Genomic DNA, 19,167 nt, shown 5'->3' on the forward strand with positions numbered 1-19,167 from the left:
GATAAAGGCCAATATTCCATTAGCCATTTGATTACTTTTTGTACCAGTCCACTAGCTTTTAGCGATTTTTGTATCAGGACACCCAAATCCCTTTGCTCATTCACAGTTCCTAATCTCTAGCTACTAAGAAAATATTCGGATTTGGCTTTCTTGGAAATAAAGTGGATGACCTCACACTGGGGGCAAGGTATTGACTTGGATAGAGAACTGGTTGGCAGACAGAAAGCAAAGAGTTGGAATAAACGGCTCTTTTTCCGAGTGGCAGGCAGTGACTAGTGGGGTACCACAGGGATCGGTCCTTCGACCCCAGCTATTCACAATATATATTAATGATCTGGATGAGGGAACTAGATGTAATATCTCCAAGTTTGCAGATGACACAAAGCTGGGTGGGTGTGTGTGCTGTGAGGAGGATGCCAAGAAACTACAGGATGATTTGGACAGGTTGGGTGATTGGGCAGAAGCATGGCAGATGCAATATAACGTGGATAAATGCGAGGTTATCCACTTTGGTGTCAAAAACAAGAAGGCAGATTATTATCTGAATGGCAATAGATTGGGAGAAGGGGAAGTGCAACGAGACCTGGGCATGCTTGTGCACCAGTCGCTGAAGGTAAGCATGCAGGTGCAGCTGGCGGTTAAGAAGGCAAATGGTATGTTGGCCTTCGTAGAGAGAGGGTTTGAGTACAGGAGCAAGGACGTCTTGCTGCAGTTGTACAGGGCCTTGGTGAGACCACATCTTGAGTATTGTGTGCAGTTTTGGTCGCCTTATCTGAAGAAGGATGTTCTTGCCATGGAAGGAGTGCAGCGAAGATTCACCAGGCTGATACCTGGGATGGCAGGAATGACGTATGAGGAGAGATTGGGTCGATTGGGCTTGTACTCGCTGGAGTTTAGAAGAATGAGAGGGGATCTCATTAAACTTATAAAATTCTAACAGGACTGGACAGACTAGATGCAGGAAGGATGTTCCCGATGGTCAGGGAGTCCAGAACCAGGGGTCACAGTCTAAGGATAAGGGGTAAGCCATTTAGGACAGGGATGAGGAGGAATTTCTTCACCCAGAGAGTGGTGAACCTGTGGAATTCTCTACCACAGACGGCAGTAGAGGCCAATTCATTAAATATATTCAAGAAGGAGTTGGATATATTTCTTAAGGCTAAAGGGATCAAGGGATATGGGGAGAAAGCAGGGACAGGGTACTGAGTTTGGATGATCAGCCATGATCGCATTGAATGGCGGAGCAGGCTCGAGGGGCCGAATGGCCTACTCCTGCTCCTATCTTCTATGTTTCTATGTTTCCTTACATTGAACTCCTTCTATCACAGTTTTGCCCCACTCACTTAATCTATCAAAATGTCCCTTTGTAATTTTCTGCTCCCATCTACACAACTTACTGTGCCTCCTGACTAAGTGTCATCTGCAAACTTAGACTTCCAACTTTCTATTCTCTCATCCAAAGGGTGTTCAATAGTAGCATGAATTGATATACACTCTCATTTCCCCCACCCCCGTCCACCCTCTCAGAATATGCCTTATCTCTGCTCTACATTTACACTAGGTCGGAGACTCTGCATTGACAATTAAAGCATTCAAGGGTAAAATATGGCAAACTCCTCATTCTGTAAGGAGAGCAGGAGCTATAATATCACGTTAGGAGAGATATAACAATATTTTGACTATTACCTACATTGTGCAGACCTATAACTTACCTGTACCTGCCAAGAAACTAAGCAGGCAGGCTCGATGGCCATTCCCAAATCACATGGATAGACCTTCTTAATTTTAGCTTCCTGATAAGGTTCAACCACCCTGAATCACAGTGTGAAGCACTAATTTAGCATTAAAACGTTCAGACAATTACCTCGTCCTGCTGTGCTTTTGTAGCAGGGCTGCTGAGTCCAAAGAAATACTTTCGATTCAGATATTTGCTCTTGATCTCTTTGGACTTCTTATCTCTATTCACCTTTTCAGTGTGGGGTATTCTTCTAAAGTGTTCAATGTCCAACCAACATTTGAGATCCATGCTGCAAGGAAAGAGAGACAAATTTCCATGTAACAGCAATACTGCATTATTACAAACTATTATCAAACCAGCAGTGTTATTAATGCATCCAATTAAATTAAACCGAGTGCCAATTAGTCCTGCAGTTATAATCATATTAACATAAGAACATAAGAACATAAGACGTAGGAGCAGGAGTGGGTCATTCGGCCCCTCGAGCCTGCTCCGCCATTCAATAAGATCATGGCTGATCTGATCTTGGCCTCAACTCCACTTCCCTGCCCGCTCCCCATAATCCTTGACTCCCTTATCGTTCAAAAATCTGTCTATCTCCACCTTAAATATATTCAATGACCCAGCCTCCACAACTCTCTGGGGATGAGAATTCCAAAGATTCTCTGAGAGAAGAAATTCCTCCTCATTTCCGATTTAAATGGGCGACCCCCTATTCTGAAATTATGCCCCCTATTTCTAAATTCCCCCACGAGGGGAAACATCCTCTCTGCATCTACCCTGTCAAGCCCCTTCAGCATCTTTTATGTTTCAATAAGATCCCCTCTCATTCTTCTAAACTCCAATGAGTATAGGCCCAACCTGCTCAACCTTTTGTCATAAGACAACCCCTTCAACACCAGAATCAACCTCGTGACCCTTCTCTGAACTGCCTCCAATGCAAGTATATCCTTCCTTAAATAAGGAGACTAAAACTGTACGCAGTACTCTAGACGTGGTCTCACCAATACCCTGTACAGTTGTAACAGGACTTCCCTACTTTTATACTCCATTCCCTTTGCAACAAAGGCCAACACTCCATTTGCCTTCCTAATTACTTGCTGTACCTGCATGCTAACTTTTTGTGATTCATGTACAAGGACTCCCAGATCCCTCTGTACCTCAGCATTTTGTAATCTTGAAACAGTAACATTTTGTAAATTCCTATTGTACTGGTATCATAATAACAGAAAAGTCCTTTACAAACAGAAGAACAATAGGTTTTCAAAACAATGCATATTACATCGATTCTACAGCGCAAAAACAGGCCATTCAGCCCAAATGGTCTATGCCGGCTCCACACGAGCCTCCTGCCCTCTTTATCTAACCCTGTCAGTATATCCTTCTATTCTTTTCTCCCTCATGTGCTTATCTAGATTGAGTTACAGTGGCCGGGAAATTGGGCCTGTTTGGATGAAAAAATGGAGGCCACCTCACTTCCGCCCACTTCCGCTGGGTCCCGCGGCGTCCGCCATTTTCGGCAGGTCGGCAGTGCAGCCACTGCCGGCACGCACTGCAGATATGGAAATGAGGCTGATCGTGACATCAATGAGTGTGCACGACCTGCCATTTTGGACGCTGCCACTCCTTTTAATGCCCTCTCCAAATCACGACCAGCTGAATATGCTTTCAGCAGTGGGAAAAACCCCACACCAGCGCTATTTAAAGGGATCATCAACAACTTGCAGCTGACTTGCTTTTTCATTTCTACTGGTTCTGTGAAAGTTTGTGCAACTGTTTGGAGCTTTCTACAGTTACTTAAAGTTGGTGAGGTTGACAGGGTGTGTTGCTGCAAGTGGAGAAGGCCTTGGGGGAAAAATTATCTTGGCTGTTGGGACATGGCTTTCTCCATACTGGCGATGAGGTGCTTCTGCAACAAGGCACCTCCACTTTAAGTGGTACAGAGAGCCGAGGCCAAACTTTATCGGCCAGTAGACTGCACCTGGTATTGGCCCCCTTCGTTCAGCGCTAAGTCAATCAGCAGCGTGTTTAGCTGCAATCATTATAATGGGCTGACAGCAGGGAATTTTGCGCCTGCACCACTTTGAAAGGGCGGGGGCCACTTCTCGCCGCGCGCTACCCCCGCCTGTTTCAGGCCTTATCTAATTTCTAGGCCATCAAGTCTACAGCACAGAAATAAATGGCCTTTACGGTGATCAAACCCATTATTAGCACCATGCTCTAACCAACTGAGGTAACTGGCTCTTCACATTGAAATGCACTATTGCATCTGAAAACACTTACGCGTCACTTTTCCGTATAGTCAATGTGACAAACTGCTATGATCCCCCTTTAAAAAAAGATAAATGTTTTTTCTAAGTGGTGTGTGTTGGAGTGCCTCTCAGTGGCTGCATGATGTGCCAGTGATGATAAGATGCATTAGGGTGAGCAGAAGGGGTAGTGTGGGGGATGGTCTGATGCACAGGCGTAACACATTAATGCTCCCAAATTAGCTAAAATAATGATTCTGTGTGCACATGCTGGCTCTATTCCCAGCATAGGTTTGAAAAGTCTGCAAGGGAAACTCTACCATTGTAGTTTTCTCCCGTAGTGTCTCTTACAGTGAGTTTCATTGTACTTTATTACAGAAGGATTCATAGGCACTTACCCTGCAAAATTTTCTAAAAGGAATACCTGGAAATTCTCAAGTTCTAAACGATTGCGAATAAGTGTACTCAATGTGTAATTACGGAATTCTTCAGGAACCTTCTGCCAGTAGTTTGAGTCTTTGGGATCCTCTGGAATTTGTACTCGGCTGGCTGAACGGACAGGAAGAGGAAAATCCTAAGAAAAGTGATATCACAATTAAACTGGCAGGTACCTCTTCAGTAACTACAGGTAGTGATAGTATTGCAATTTTCCCCGCATGCCTACAACATATCAACAACTTGTCACTGTGAATCTGATTTTTCACCATTTTTTGTATTCTTGTTTCAATCATGTATTTACCTTTACATAAAGCCTGATTCTACAGTCTACACTCCCATCTAGCGAGGCTCTGCACCAACCTCACTGAACATGCCTTTAAACATGCTCAACACTACTAACCTCTCATGGTTCTTACACAGAATTACATAGAAAATATAGCACAGAAACAGGCCATTTGGCCCAACCAGTCCATGCTGTCGTTTATTCTCCACTCGAGCCTTCTCCCATCCTTCCTCATCTAAGTCTATCAGCTTAACCCTCTATTCCCTTCTCCCTCATTTTCTTATCTAGCCTCCCCTTAAATACATCTATACTATTCGCCTCAACCACTCCCTGTGGTAGCGAGTTCCACATTCTCACCACTCTTTGGGTAAAGAAGTTTCTCCTGAATTCCCTATTGGATTTCTTGGTGACTATCTTATATTGATGGCCTCTAGTTATGCTCTTCCCCACAGGTGGAAGCACTCTCTCTGTATCTACTCTATCAAAACCTTTCATGATTTTAAAGACCTCTATTAGGTCACCCCTCAGCCTTCTCGCTTCAAGAGAAAAGAGATTCAGCCTGTTCATCCTTTCCCGATAGGTATACCCTAGCAATTCTAGTATCATCCTTGTAAATCTTTTTTGCAGCCCCTCCAGTGCCTCTATATCCTTTTTATAATATGGCCAAGAGAATTTTACAGTGTACTCCAAGTGTCGTCTAACCAAGGTTCAATACAAGTTTAGCATAACTTCTCTACTTTTCAATTCTATCCCTCCAGAAATAAACCTTAGTGCTTGGTTTGCTTTTTTGTGGCCTTATTAACCTGTGTCACTACTTTTAGTGATTTGTGTATTTGTACTCCCAGATCCCTTTGTTCCTCTGCCCCATTTAGATTCTTATTTTCCAAGTAATATGTGACCTCCTTATTTTTCTTACCAAAATGTAATACCTCACACTTATTTGTGTTGAAATTAATTTTCCAATGATATGCCCATTCTATAAGCTTCTTGTAACTTGTTGCCATCCTCCTCAGTATTGATTATTCCCTCCAATTCCCTCCAATTTAGTGTCATCCGCAAATTTAGATATTGTGTTTTTGATTCCAAAGTCTAAATCATTAATTTAAATTGTGACCAACAGTGGTCCCAGCACTGATCCTTGTGGGACCCCACTTTCCACCTTCTGCCCCTCGGAATAGCTACCCTTGGTTCTACTCTCTGCTTTCTGTTTTGTAGCCAGCCAGCAATCCATTCTGCTACTTGTCCCCTGACTCCACATGCTCTGACCTTGTTCATTAGTCTATTATCTGGTACCTTATCTGTTACCTCTTCAAAGAATTCAATGCGATTGGTCAAGCAAGACTTTCCCTTTCGAAATCCAGGCTGACTATTCATTATTATATTTTTGGTTTCTAGATGTTTTACTATTTTCTCCTTTAGTAGGGATTCCATTATTTTCCTACCACCAATGACTGGTCTATAGTTCCCTGGACATGTTCTATCTCCCTTCTTAAATATAGGTATTACGTTAGCTTTCTGCCAGTCCTCTGCCACTACACCTTTTTCCAACAAATTATTAAATATGTGTAATAGTGCCTCTCTTCTCTAGATTCTTTTAAAATGCACGGATGCAATCCGTCTGGACCAGGGGTTTTATCCTCTTTGAGTTTGAATACTTCAGTTAATATTTCTCCTTTTTATTTTAAATGCGTTTATATCATTTCTAATCTCATCTTCATGTCCACTTGAACTGTGTCCTTGGTAAGTACTGAAGCAAAGTAATTATTTAATATTTCTGCCATTTTGCTATCGCTGCCTGTGATTTTATCCTGTCCATCCCTTAGCAGCCCTATACCCATCCTAACTTTCCTGATTTTATTTATGTGCCTGTGGAATATTTTAGTATTTTGTTTTATGTTCCTTGATAATTTAATTTCATAATTCCTCTTTGCCTTCCTAATTGTTTTTTGATCTCTCCTAATCTCTCATGTTTATGTCCTTCTTAATTATTAGCTTAAATCATATTATGTTATGGTCACTATTGCCTAATGTTTCCCTATTTTTACTTCTCTTATCTGCTCTGGTTCATTCCCCATTACTAGATCTAATAGCGAATCCTCCCTTGTTGGGCTTCTTACATACTGGGTTAGAAAGGAGTCCTGTATACATTGTCGAACTCCATTCCCTTAACCCCTTTAACTACCTTTTCTGGTCAATTAATTTCAGAGTAGTTGAAATCCCCCATGATTATTACATCTGGCCTCTTGAGCATCCCTGATTTTAATCACTCAACCATTGGCCTGCAGCTGCCTAGGCCCTAAGCGCTGGAATTCTCCCCCTAAACCGCTCCGCCTCTCTGATTCTCTTCCTCCTTTAAGACACTCCTTAAAACTTACCTCTTTGTCCAAGCATTTGGTCATCTGCCCTAATTTCTCCTTATGTGGCTTGGTGTCAAATTTTGTTTTATAATACTCCTGTGAAGCGCATTGGGACATTTTACTACGGTAAAGGCGCTATATAAATACAAGTTGTTGTTTTTGTTCTATGCCCTCATGTGACCTCCCCAGCACCACATCCCCAAAAAAGTTACAGAATGTGTGTCAGAAAATGAGCAGGTGGAGCAAGTTGCAGGGATCTCTCACGACCCAGCACATAGAGACAGAAGGTCACCTCAATCCCAAGCACTCCCTTTCAGACCCAATACCTAGTCGCCTCACTTACTCCAGCCATGAGGGCAGCACCTAGAAGGAGCACCAGATTAGGAATAGGAACATGTAAAATTTGCACTATCGCTAAGGGAAAGTGCTGGGGTAAACCATACTAACCATACATTCACTGAGCACGTGGAGGGGAATATATTTGGTTGCAATTTATTTCAACTATTTCCAAAGAGTTTTCCTGGGATGGTGTTGTTTAAAATTTTAGGAGATGAATGGAATAGGAGCTATGGCATTTCAGTTTTTACAGAAACCAATGTTGGGGTAGGTGTAATCGGCCATGATGCAAATGTAGGCAAGGTATTGGGTGGCTGGATCATTTAGGAACGGTCTCATCTATGGGAGCTTGCTGCATGGCTCTAAGAGGCTGCGCAGGTAGTTCCACAGAAAACTGATCAAGCTACTTGTCTTCATCTTGCTTGGCTCCTCCTGATTGAGGGTGGGTGTCTTCCACCTCTACCTACTCCATGGTTTTGCCTACTTGGATGGCAAACGATAGCCTGGGTCTCTTCGGACCCAACCTCTGTGGCTTGAATAATCCCTGTGGCCTTAAAATGAAAGCATTGTGGCTATTTTTCCCCACATAGGGTAATTAGAACATTGAGGGGAAAAATTCAGTATCGCCCCGTTTGGGGCGCCATTATCGGCCGTGCGCAAAGTTTAGCGCCTGGCGCTAATTATCGCCTCCGACAGCAAACTTGGCTTTTATCGCCCCTGGAGGTGATTGGAGCGCTAAATCAGGCCCTTCACACCTGTCTTAAGGCGCAAAGGCCGAGGAGCGAGGCGCTACCTCAGAGCGCTGGTGAAGCAAGGAAGGGCAAATCAAAATAAACCTGCAAAGTGCTGCTCAGTACTCAAAACTCCTTCACACAGCGTTGAATCTCTCCAGAAGTCTCTCTCTCTCTCTCTCAGACTGCGTGGTGCAAAAATGTCACCGACAAAAAAAGGCAGGAAGTGGTCGCCTTTAAATAGCGCTCCCCCAGTCCCTTTCTGACAGCATAACGCTCCCCTCAACCTGTCGTTGCTAGCAGCAGGCGGTAAGGCAGGGGGCACCACTCAATATCCGGTCCGGGGCGCTACCGGGGCGTTGCGCACTCGAATGACGTCACAATCTGCCAGCGCAGGAGATCGTGGCGAACGTGTTTAGCGCCGCCGCAAAATGTCTACTTAATTTCACGAGTGGCACAAACATCGCCGCGCCCGGCCTCTAGTTGCTTTGCGCCCCAATTGGCGCCCTCTTAAGGCACTAACGGGAGGCGCAAACCAACTGAATTTTCCCCCCTGAATGTTTTGCTACTAAGCCTGAGATTCTAGAATTGTTTAAAAGGGAATTTGATAAATATTTCAAATAAATAAAAAAAAGGATATGACCAAGTATAGGAAAATGGGATTAGAGGAGACAGCTTCAATTGAAGAGTTAGCACAATTGCCGACACACAGGCTGAACGGTCTCTTTCTGTGTGGTAAATCCGGGCCATCAATTACAATGGCACGCAGCCATCCCTTGCCAGATGATCCATCATAATGTTAGCTTTTGGCTTTGGATAGTATAGTATATGCAAATATTTGAAATGTTGATTAAGGTTGGCTTCAAATTCAGTGCGGTCAGTGCCAAGAATGCCCCAGCATCATATATATATATAAAAAAAATCAGCTCAATGTTTCACCCAGGGTTAGGTAAATGAGATTAGAGAATGATTACTTCCTTTGCTTTGCTTATCAGTAGATAGACCTAATTTTATTTTTTTAGAGCCATAGAGCTAATTACTTCATTGGGTAAAATCTTTCTCTGTAGTTCCTGAAGTTTCTTGTAGTATTTTGAATCCAAATATCGAGTCTCTCCTACCAACTCCACCTAGAAATAAAAGATCTCCACTGAGTATCAATGAACAACACGAAAACAATGACAATACTCCATGATGAGGGTGGAGAATTTCTGTAAACTTACAGTATGTTTTCCATTTACAGTAAGAGACAATCCCACAGAGGGAGACAGGATCACTTGAGAATTTGTATATATTTTTTGTATTTACAAGTATTTTGAGGGGGTGGGGGTTGTGGTCAGTGATTTGTTTTGCCCTACCTCCATTTAAGACTCAATAGGACATAGGCTGTGGCCCTTTGAATGAGCCAATAAATAATAACCCGCTAACAAGCCAATGAACCTCACATATTCAGTTGCTAAACTCAGTCATGGTGTCAAGGAGATCTGGCATTTGGAAATCAGCTGCTTCCTTACAAGGAGGGTTCTGAGTAACTGCACTCACACAATGCCCCTACTGGCTGGTTACAGAGCAGATTGTCTGTCCATTCTGTCATCCAGGAAAGTATTCATGATGCAGAGAGAAAAGAAAAAAATAGGAAGTACGAAAAATATGTGTACAAGGCTGTACAAAACACGAAGTGGACCATGTTATAAATCTCATCATTCTGTGTAAGAAACTACTCGTGAAATAACGCTGGATGGCCAGCTGGTGGCGCCGTCCAAGGAGTATAAATACTCGGGCGTCAGCCCCAGCTTGCCAGGGACATTTTGTAAGACAAGGAACTAGTGAAGTACAACTAGACCTCCATGTTCTGAAACAAGTTGATTAAAGCCTTGCTTTATGCTCAAACCAAGTGTGTAGTGAGTTTTATTATGTCAGACCATTTTCTAGACTCATTTAAAAAGGTGGTTGGATGCATTGACTGTACCTTTCTGTATGCTGACTTGTCCATTTCAATCATGTGCATCCAAGGTACCAGTAGCAGGGTGAGAGTGTGTTCCTCCACCTCATCAAACAGCTCTTCAAAGGGTGGCTCCAGATTTCTATAGATCTTTTTCTTATTCTCTGTATCTACTTCGACATCTGCTGGAGCCCCATCAACAATGTATGTAGCAAAAATAAACTGAAACAAGTGGACAAATCGTGAAAAGATCAGTTTGTAGATGGAAATGTCCAAACAGTCAGTTCGGTTTCAATGGTTCCTTACAACCATACAAACAAACTGCTTTTTCATCATAAAATATATTGGTGACTCCTGGATTGCAGAGTCAGTCAGACACAGGCAGGTGAGTGACTAAAGAAATTCCAATGGGGTCTATTCTGGGTCTACTGCTGTTACCCTATTCTTAAATAATACAGAGGACAATAATTCTAATAATATTATAATGTTTTCTGAATGCATCTCCCCCAGTGGCTTAGTGGGTAATGTACCACCTGTTGTGGTACTGAGCCACACAGATGAGAAGATCTAAAGTTTGATTCCTGGCTTGTGCTGAGTTCGCTTATCTCAGCAGGGAGCGCAGGGATCACAGTGTGTGATTAACCCGCACCCACTCAAAGCGTTGCAGGTAGCAGGTTAATTTGCGCTACCTACAGTTTTAAAGAGTTCTGTGTGCAGCCAGCGCTACCCGTGCTGCTCATTGGCTGTGTAATACATTTTATAGTCCCTTTGGACTGTCTGCCAAATAGTCCGAAGGTGACTCCATATTGCTAACGGTTATGATTTTTATTTAAGCATAAGTAATACACGCAGTAGTTGAGCAGCAGTTTACAAGCAACAATTGAGCAATATATTACTCTGTTGATCCTTGGGTCAATGGAATAATATAATCCATCCCTTGTACTCCCTGCAAATCGTCCTTGCCACCCGCCTGGTGACCCCTGTTAAATCCACTACCCCGAAAAAGTACCCAGCCCCTACAGTTATACTCCAAAAACTAAATTACAGCAAATTTCATCCAATCATGTATCTTCCATAACCCCGTACTACCCAATCATGGGCCTGGCACGTACATGTCCAAGCAAAGACAATGGGGCAGTAATTCCTCCCCAAACGCGTGAGTACGGAAGGGGTACTCACGCGTCTGGCCGGAGGAAATGCCGGTTTTCAGCATGCACAGCGCATGCGCTGAAAACCGGCATTTCCTCTCCTCTAACCCAAGAGGTGAAGAGGCTAGCACGTGCGCTGTAGGGGGCAGCGCGTGCGTCTTGGATTTCCTCTGTTTTGGGGGATTTGCGCATGTGTAAAGGCCTCCGGTCTTTACGCTTGTAAAAAGCACACGTAAGTATTTATTTTTACAGGTAAGTGGTGTTTTAGTGCAATTTAGAATTTTTTTTTCCACAGGTTTATTATTTTAAAGAATCTACAATAAGGTAAGTTTAGTTTTAGACCCTTTTTATTAAAAATTTATTTTAATTATTGTTTAAATTATTTTTTTTAACTTATTTATACTTAATTTAATGATTGGGATGTTTTTTTAAATTTTATTTAAAGTTTAAGTAGTGTTTTGGGGTGCAGTACTTTTCATGAGTTTGACAGTTCTTACTCTCAAACTTATGAATGAAGTTTTCCCTCTCCTGATTGGCTGAACAGTGCTCACCTGATCCCAGCCGGCACATCGCACTAACTACGCCGCTGGGTCAGGTTAGCACAGCGCGCCGACATCTGAACCGGGCCACTGACAGGAAATCCACTGCGGGCCAGGTTTCAGATGTCGGCGCGCCGGGTAAGTGCACATCGGGAGCTTGCACGCGCGGCAAGCCCCCGACACCAAGTTCTGGGCCATTGCCTCATAACTTCTTATTTTCTTTTAGTCTCTCTACAAGCATCCCTTGTTCAGCAGTTAACGGAAACCTTGAAATGAACGACCATTCTAGCTGTAAAGAAATCCTAACGTAAACATCATTCTTTTTACTAATTCTAATAAAGGTGAAATAAAACTGTAGTCCAGCAAACTTCATATTAAACTGCCACCTAGCAAAGCTTTAATACTGTAAATAATAAAAGGGGATTATATTTGATTATATTTCAACAAATAACAGGAGTTCTCTAATATGCATGACTACATCTAGGGAGTGATATGAGAAGATGGGCTAAAATTTCATTTGCCCTCGAAAACGGGCACCGTTCAAAGTAATGCAGGCTAACTTCGTGCTGCCTGCTGATTAACATGATTATGGCATTCAGCCCAACGCTGAACAAGGTGCTGAGTGGCTGAATGCTCAGCAGGGGGCCCAAGGTCGTGTGAGGCCAGCACCAATTAAAGCTAGCCTGCCCTTGTTAAAGGCAGTCTGCACCTCTTAAAGGGAAGGTGCAGTCTCTCTGCAGCTAGTCATTCAACTCACTGGGGAAGAGAGTCAGCTAGTTGAATGTTTCCATTAAGCTGTGGGGCCGCGCAGCGCTCTGGAGGTTCTGTGCAGGCCGTGCACCGGCTTTTATATGAGAAAAATCGCACGTGCGCGAATATTTGAATGGGCTGCGCAGCCCGTTAAAGGGCCCGTGCACCAAAAAATAAAAAGATGAAAGATTGATCAGAGCTGCAAAAAAAAAAATGACGTCACAACAGGGGAGAGCATGCTCCAAGGTTCTCTGGTGCAGCACTGGAGGCCTTGGTGCATGAGGCGAACACGAGGAGAGAGGTCTTGTTTCCACAGGGGGCCAAATGCGTAAAATGCAATGGGAGCATATAGCCGTTGTGGTGAATGGTAGCAGTATAGCCCTGAGGACCTGGACGCAGTGCAGGAAGAGGTTTAATGACGTCCCACGAGTGATCAAGGTCAGTGAATGCATCTTCAAATGCCATATCCCACCATCTGCACCACTAGCCTCACACACTACTCAATGCACCACACCCTCATCACTCACCTACCAACAATCTCTGCCAAACACGACTCATACCTCACATTCATAGCCCCAAACACCCCTTCCAGGTGTAGGGGTTGTTGGTTGGGTGGTCGGTTTGGCCCGGGCCTGACCCAGTGGACGTTTTCGAGGCGTCCCCACACTTCCACTCAGTTCTGACACTGGGATCCTACCAGGCAGCTGATGCGCAGAATAACAAGCTCGAGACAGACAAGCAGGTGAAAGGTTCAAATAATAACAGTTTTATTGAGAGAAAAATAAAACAAAACAAGCAAGCAGAGAAATTAATTGGTTCAACGATACTAAACCAAGGCTACAGCTCTATACACTTTAAAAAGAGAAAACAAAAGAAATACTATATATTCAAAACAGAGGGCACGCGAGTGCGGGAAGGAGTACGACACATCAAGGGGTATCACACATTAACACTCCCCTTAGCCTTATCCCCACCTCCTACACTATCCCTAACCTAGGTCAAACTAAAGGGGGGTCAGGCTCTCATGTTCACCCAACGCATTGGAACAAAGGCCTTTAGGTTGTCCTGGGACTGCAGCTTTAGTTGGTCTGGCCTGGTAAAGTTCAGTGTGCACTGGCCACACACTCTCCCGTCAGTCAGGTAGTGGATCTTCCTCCTTGGCTGGGCGAAAAGGCTTCCCTCCTGGGTCGGGCTGCGCCGTTTAGCGAGGCCCGCTCTGGGCTCCGGTCCGTACCGGGATGGTGCACTCCGTCCCGTGTCTTCCTGGTTCCACTCTGAATCCCTGCCTGAGGTGGTGGGCACGGAGGGGGGGGAACAGTCAGGTTTAAATCGGGAGGCAGTACGGACCAGGAGCTTCGCCTGCTTACCAAAGCATGGGCCTGCTGCGCATAGCCTTCCCCGTCTTGGAGACTGCTTCTCCCAGTAGAGTCCTCGAAGTTTCCCTTTTGCAGCGAAGTCCCAGGATGAAATCGAAGTGAAGTGTAGAAGCTGTCTCTCCCGAAGTGTGTTCCAAGTCGAAGTGTCTCGAACTGCTCTCTCTGTCTGCTTACTAAAAACAGTTATACTCTCTCGATCTGCCTTGCCTCCCCCAGATCGAGAGGTGTCCCAGGTTACTTCGTTAACTGTAAATGGCTGCAAAACGGCCGATTTCCCACTAACGGCCTTATCACCGGCCCTCATTGTTTTTGGTTTCAGTCACACAATGGTGTCTCTGGTGCCTAGTCCTCTAAAACGGTTTCTGATATGATTGGATCTGTTAGGATGGGCCCGATGATGGTTTTAACTAGCTTAACCCTGATTGCAGTGCAACCAGGTTCATTGTTCTTACCGGCCTACTGGCGACTTGCTATTACATATTCAATTCCATGTCTGGCCTGGAATCCACATAGGGACTGTGGAATTCCAGGCCCTGTCTCCAGTCTTGTTGCTGGGGAGAAAAATGACTCACTTCCAGCAGCTTTCTGGTCACGTGTCCCAGAACTCCATTTTGTACGTTTAAAAGTGGCCAACTTTGTTTGATTTGGAAAGCAGGCGAGGTGGGGGAATTTTGCAAACTCCCTACACAGGTGAAACAGCGATTTACTTGTACTTCTTGCAATTTAGTATACTGTATTCGCTGCTCACGATGCGGTCTCCTCTACATTGGGGAGACCAAACGCAGATTGGGTGACCGCTTTGCGGAACACCTCCGTTCAGTCCGTAAGGGGGACCCCGAGCTTCCGGTCGCCTGTCACTTTAATTCACCGCTCCACTCCCACTCAGACCTCACTGTCCTTGGCCTCTTGCATTGTTCCACGGAAGCTGAGCATAAGCTCGAGGAACAGCACCTCATCTTTTGATTAGGCACCTTACAGCCTTCTGGACTCAACATAGAATTCAACAATTTCAGATCATAATGTAGGAATTGCTGAATTCCTACGAATAATTGAGATCGTCGCAGGAGAACAATGAAACGGGTCTTTACTCAACGGAGATGCCACGAGGACTGCCTGGGCAGTCACATGGTTTGCGAAGTGACGTCATTGCGTTTGCTTGCGTTTTCCTGCGCTCTTAAAGGGGCCATGCCCTGTACATGCAAACTCTATATACAAAACACAGTAATGCCTAACACAATGGTACAGGCTTAGGCTGGTGTTAGAACATCGTTAAAAAAATTATGTACAGTTAGCCAGAGTCATTCAGTGGTTCTGCCACATGCGCCCCCCCAGAATTCGCTTTAACGGACAAAGTCAAACGGTGAGGGGGTCTGACGAGCCTGTCAGAACGACTCCTGTACTCTCGAGGCAGAGGCTGCAGGGCGGCCGGCGGTCTGGCAGGCGGTCGCACTTGGTCTGCCGTAACGACGATGGGTGGCTGACCCCGTCTCGGCGGTTGTGCTGTCTCGACGGGCAGTCGAGGTCCAAATGTACTGGCTTTAAGCGGTCCATCTACGGTGAAGGTTTTGTCCCCTGCTTCCAACACACGGAAGGGACCGGTATATGGGGTCTTGAGCGGATCCCCATGTGCGTTATGGCGAATAAAAATGTACTCAGCCTTGTGCAGCTCCGTGGGAACGTGTAAAGGCGGCCAACGGAGCTTTGATGTGGCGCTGTACCTTTGCCTTTTGGCAGACCACGCAGGTGTTGGCCCAGTCGCGGACATCTTTATGCATGCCATGCCATACAAATTTCACAGACATCAGTTTCTGAGAGGCCTTCATTCCAGGGTGTGACAACCCATGTATGGCGTCGAACACTTTGCGGCGCCAGACAACCGGCACGACAGGGCGAGGATCCTGTATGGAGACGTCACACAACAGCGTGGTACCTGCCGAATGGAACTTGACATCGGCCAACTGGAGGCCGGTGATGGCCATTCCGTAAGCTTGGATTTCCGGGTCTGAGGCTTGGTCCACTGCCATGAGGGCGTAGTCGATGCCCAAATGAACCGTATTGACGACCACGCGGGAGAGGCAGTCTGCCACCAGGTTGTCCTTACCGGCCACGTGCCGTATATCCGTGGTGAATTTGGATATGTAGGTCAGTTGACGCTGCTGTCGGGCTGACCACGGTTCAGCGGTCTTGGACATTGCAAAGGTCAGCGGCTTATGGTCCACAAAGGCGGTGAAAGGACGTCCTTCCAGAAGGAACCGAAAATGGCGGATGGCCAGAAAAAGGGCGAGCAACTCCCGGTCGAACGTGCTGTATGCTCTCTCGTTCTGCCGTAGTTAATGGCTGAAGAATGCCAACGGCTGCCACGTCCCGTTCACCCACTGCTGTTGCACGGCACCGACTGCGTAGTCCGACGCGTCGGTGGTGAGGGCGATGGTGGCTCCTGACAGCGGGTGCGCCAGCATAGTCGCGTTGGCTAAGGCGCTTTTGGTGTCGGCAAACGCTCGGGCCATGTCGTCCGTCCAGTCTACCGGGTTCTTGCCAGTCTTGCACTTGAGGGCCTCGTACAGGGGCCACATGAGTAGTGCCGCCTGAGGCACGAAACGGTGGTAAAAATTTACCATGCCTAGGAATTCCTGCAGGGCCTTTATGTTCTGCGGGCGTGGAAAGGATATCACCGCCTCTACCTTCGAAGGTAAAGGAACCGCTCCCTCTGAGGTGATGCGTTGCCCCAGGAAGTCAATTTGGTGCAGGCCAAACTGACACTTGGCCGGGTGGATAATCAGGCCGTGTTGGCTGAGGCGTCGAAAAAGGGTGCGTAGGTGACAGGTATGTTTTTCCATGGTAGGACTGGCAATTAGAATATTGTCCAGGTAGACGAAGAGGAACTTGAGGTCCCGCAGTACTGAGTCCATCAGGCGTTGGAAAGCCTGGGCGGCGTTCTTTAACCCAAACGGCATCCGTAAAAACTCAAAGAGGCCGAATGGGGTGATGACTGCGGTCTTCTGGATGTCCTGTGGATGAACTGGGACCTGGTGGTAGCCTCGGATGAGGTCGACTTTTGAGAAAATGGTGTTCCCCGCCAAATGGGCAGAGAAATCCTGGATATGGGGAATCGGGTACCGATCAGGAGTGGTGGCGTCGTTTAGTCGTCGATAGTCACCGCATGGCCGCCATCCACCACCAGGCTTCGGGACGATATGGTGAACACCACGGACTATTCGACCGGCGAATAATCCCTAACCGTTCCATGGTGGCGAACTCCGCCTTTGCGACCGCCAGCTTGCCAGGTTCCAGGCGCCGGGCCTACGCGTAGACCGGGGGGGCCGTTGGTGGTGATGTGGTGTTCCACACCATGTTTCGTGGCTGTGGAGGAGAACGTGGGTCTTGTCAGGTCGGGGAATTCGCTGAGCAGGCGAGCGAACTCGTCAGGAGTCGGGAACGCACAGGAGACGGTGCGTGACGTAGTGTTACTGCGATAACACGGAAGAGAATTCAAAGTGGCTGCGTTGATCAGCCGCCGGTTCCGAACGTCGACCAGGAGGCTGTTGGCGCACAGGAAATCCACGCCGAGGAGGGGCTGGGAAACTTTGGCTGTAACAAACTCCCAGCGAAAACGTTGCCCCCCGAGGCACAACTCCACTCGCTGTCTGCTGAAGGTCCGAATTGTGCCACCATTGGCTGCTTCAAGGGCGGGGCCGTGATTCCCCGTCTGCACATCGAGGGCGGACACGGGTAAAATGCTGCACTGCACTCCAGTGTCGCACAGAAAACGACGACCGGAGAGGGCATCAGTGATGAACAGCAATTTTCCCGCGTTGCCGATCGCCATCGCGGCCGCGGGGTGCCCGTTAGTCCCGTTCCTCGGTGGCCGCAGTGTCAGATGATGCTGGTTTTTTGGGGGGGGGAAAACTGCAGGGAGGGCGGCATCGCTTCGCCTTCGCGCCGAACTGCGCGTGGTAAAAACACAGCTCAGCAGGCTGACGAGCTGGGGCGGCGTCTGCGGGGGATGGGTGCCTCGTGGCGGCGCAGTACTGCCGAGTTACAGCGAAAATTTTGTCAGCCTCCGCCGCGAGTGTTGCGCAGTCTTCAGTTTCAGATCGGGCCAGGGCAGCTTGTACCTGTTCAGGCAGTTGGCTGAGGAAAATTTCACGGAATAGGAAACATTCCCGTTCTGAGCCCAGGAGTGTGAGCATTTGGCTCATCAACTCTGAAGGCTTGGAGTCCCCGAGCCCGGGCATAGCGAGTAATCGACGGGCACGCTCCGATTTTGTGAGCCCGAAAACTTGCAGTAACCGCGCTTTGAGGGTTTCATACTTGCGCTCCGTTGGGGGGTTTTCGAGGAGGCTGACGATCCGAGAGGCGGTAGAGCTGTCGAGTGCGGCGACCACGTAAAGATACTTGGTCTGATCCGCATCGATGTTCCTCAGGGCGAACTGGGCCTCGACCTGAATAAACCACGAGGGCGCTTGCTGCTCCCAGAACTGCGGTAGCTTCAGCGAAACGACGTTTGCCTCCATGCTGTGCTCTTCTTTTGTGAAAACATTCACAAAAATGGGGTCACCAATATAGGAATTGACGAATTCCTACGAATAATTGAGATCGACGCAGGAGAACAACGAAACAGGTCTTTACTCAACGGAGATGCCACGAGGACTGCCTGGGCAGTCACGTGGTTTGCGACATGACGTCATCGTGTTTCCCCGCGTTTTCCCGCGCTCTTAAAGGGGCCACGCCCCGTACATGCAAACTCTATATACAAAACACAGTAATGCCTAACACAATGGCACAGGCTTAGGCTGGTGTTAGAACATCGTTAAAGAGAATTATCTACAGTTAGCCAGAGTCATTCAGTGGTTCTGCCACAATAACATTATATATATATTTTTTATCCACACTTTTGTTCTGTTCTTCTCCCCAACAGGGCAGCTGTCTTTTATTCTGCCAGCGCAATTTACACTTCATCTAGAGCCATCCTTTGTTTCTTAACCTGTCCCATTACCATCTCCTTCTGCCTTGAATATCTCTTAATGTCTTTCAATGTCTCTTAATCTCTCCTGCCTTCCAGCCGATCACAGACCTTCTCTTTTGTTCTTTCATCCCCTCCCCCATTTCCCAGCCCCTACACTTGCTTAAAAATCTGTTCCATTTCCTGCTTTTTTTCCAGTTCTGACAAAAGGTTATCGACCTGAAACGTTAACTCTGTTTCTCTCTTCACAGATGCTGCCTGACCTGCTGAGTGTTTCCAGCATTTTCTCTTTTTATTTCAGATTTCCAGCATCTGCAGTA

General features: G+C 46.4%; 1 protein-coding gene across 1 annotated transcript in view; it reads right to left on the bottom strand.

The window, feature by feature from the left end:
• Nucleotides 1–19,167, bottom strand: part of LOC147115332 (regulator of G protein signaling 22-like) — a 260,516-nt gene that overhangs the window by 47,567 nt on the left and 193,782 nt on the right. The window contains exons 14-17 of the mRNA XM_085993996.1: nt 10,099–10,293; nt 9,173–9,259; nt 4,386–4,561; nt 1,865–2,027 (exon numbers count right to left, since the gene is read on the bottom strand). Coding sequence (XP_085850122.1) covers nt 1,865–2,027; nt 4,386–4,561; nt 9,173–9,259; nt 10,099–10,293 — 621 coding nt within the window. The remainder of the gene's footprint in view (nt 1–1,864; nt 2,028–4,385; nt 4,562–9,172; nt 9,260–10,098; nt 10,294–19,167) is intronic.

The sequence above is a fragment of the Somniosus microcephalus genome, chromosome 7, assembly GCF_052327205.1.
Source record: "Somniosus microcephalus isolate GS21.2 chromosome 7, FLI_Smic_1.0, whole genome shotgun sequence".
In the NCBI taxonomy this organism is placed as follows: domain Eukaryota; kingdom Metazoa; phylum Chordata; class Chondrichthyes; order Squaliformes; family Somniosidae; genus Somniosus; species Somniosus microcephalus.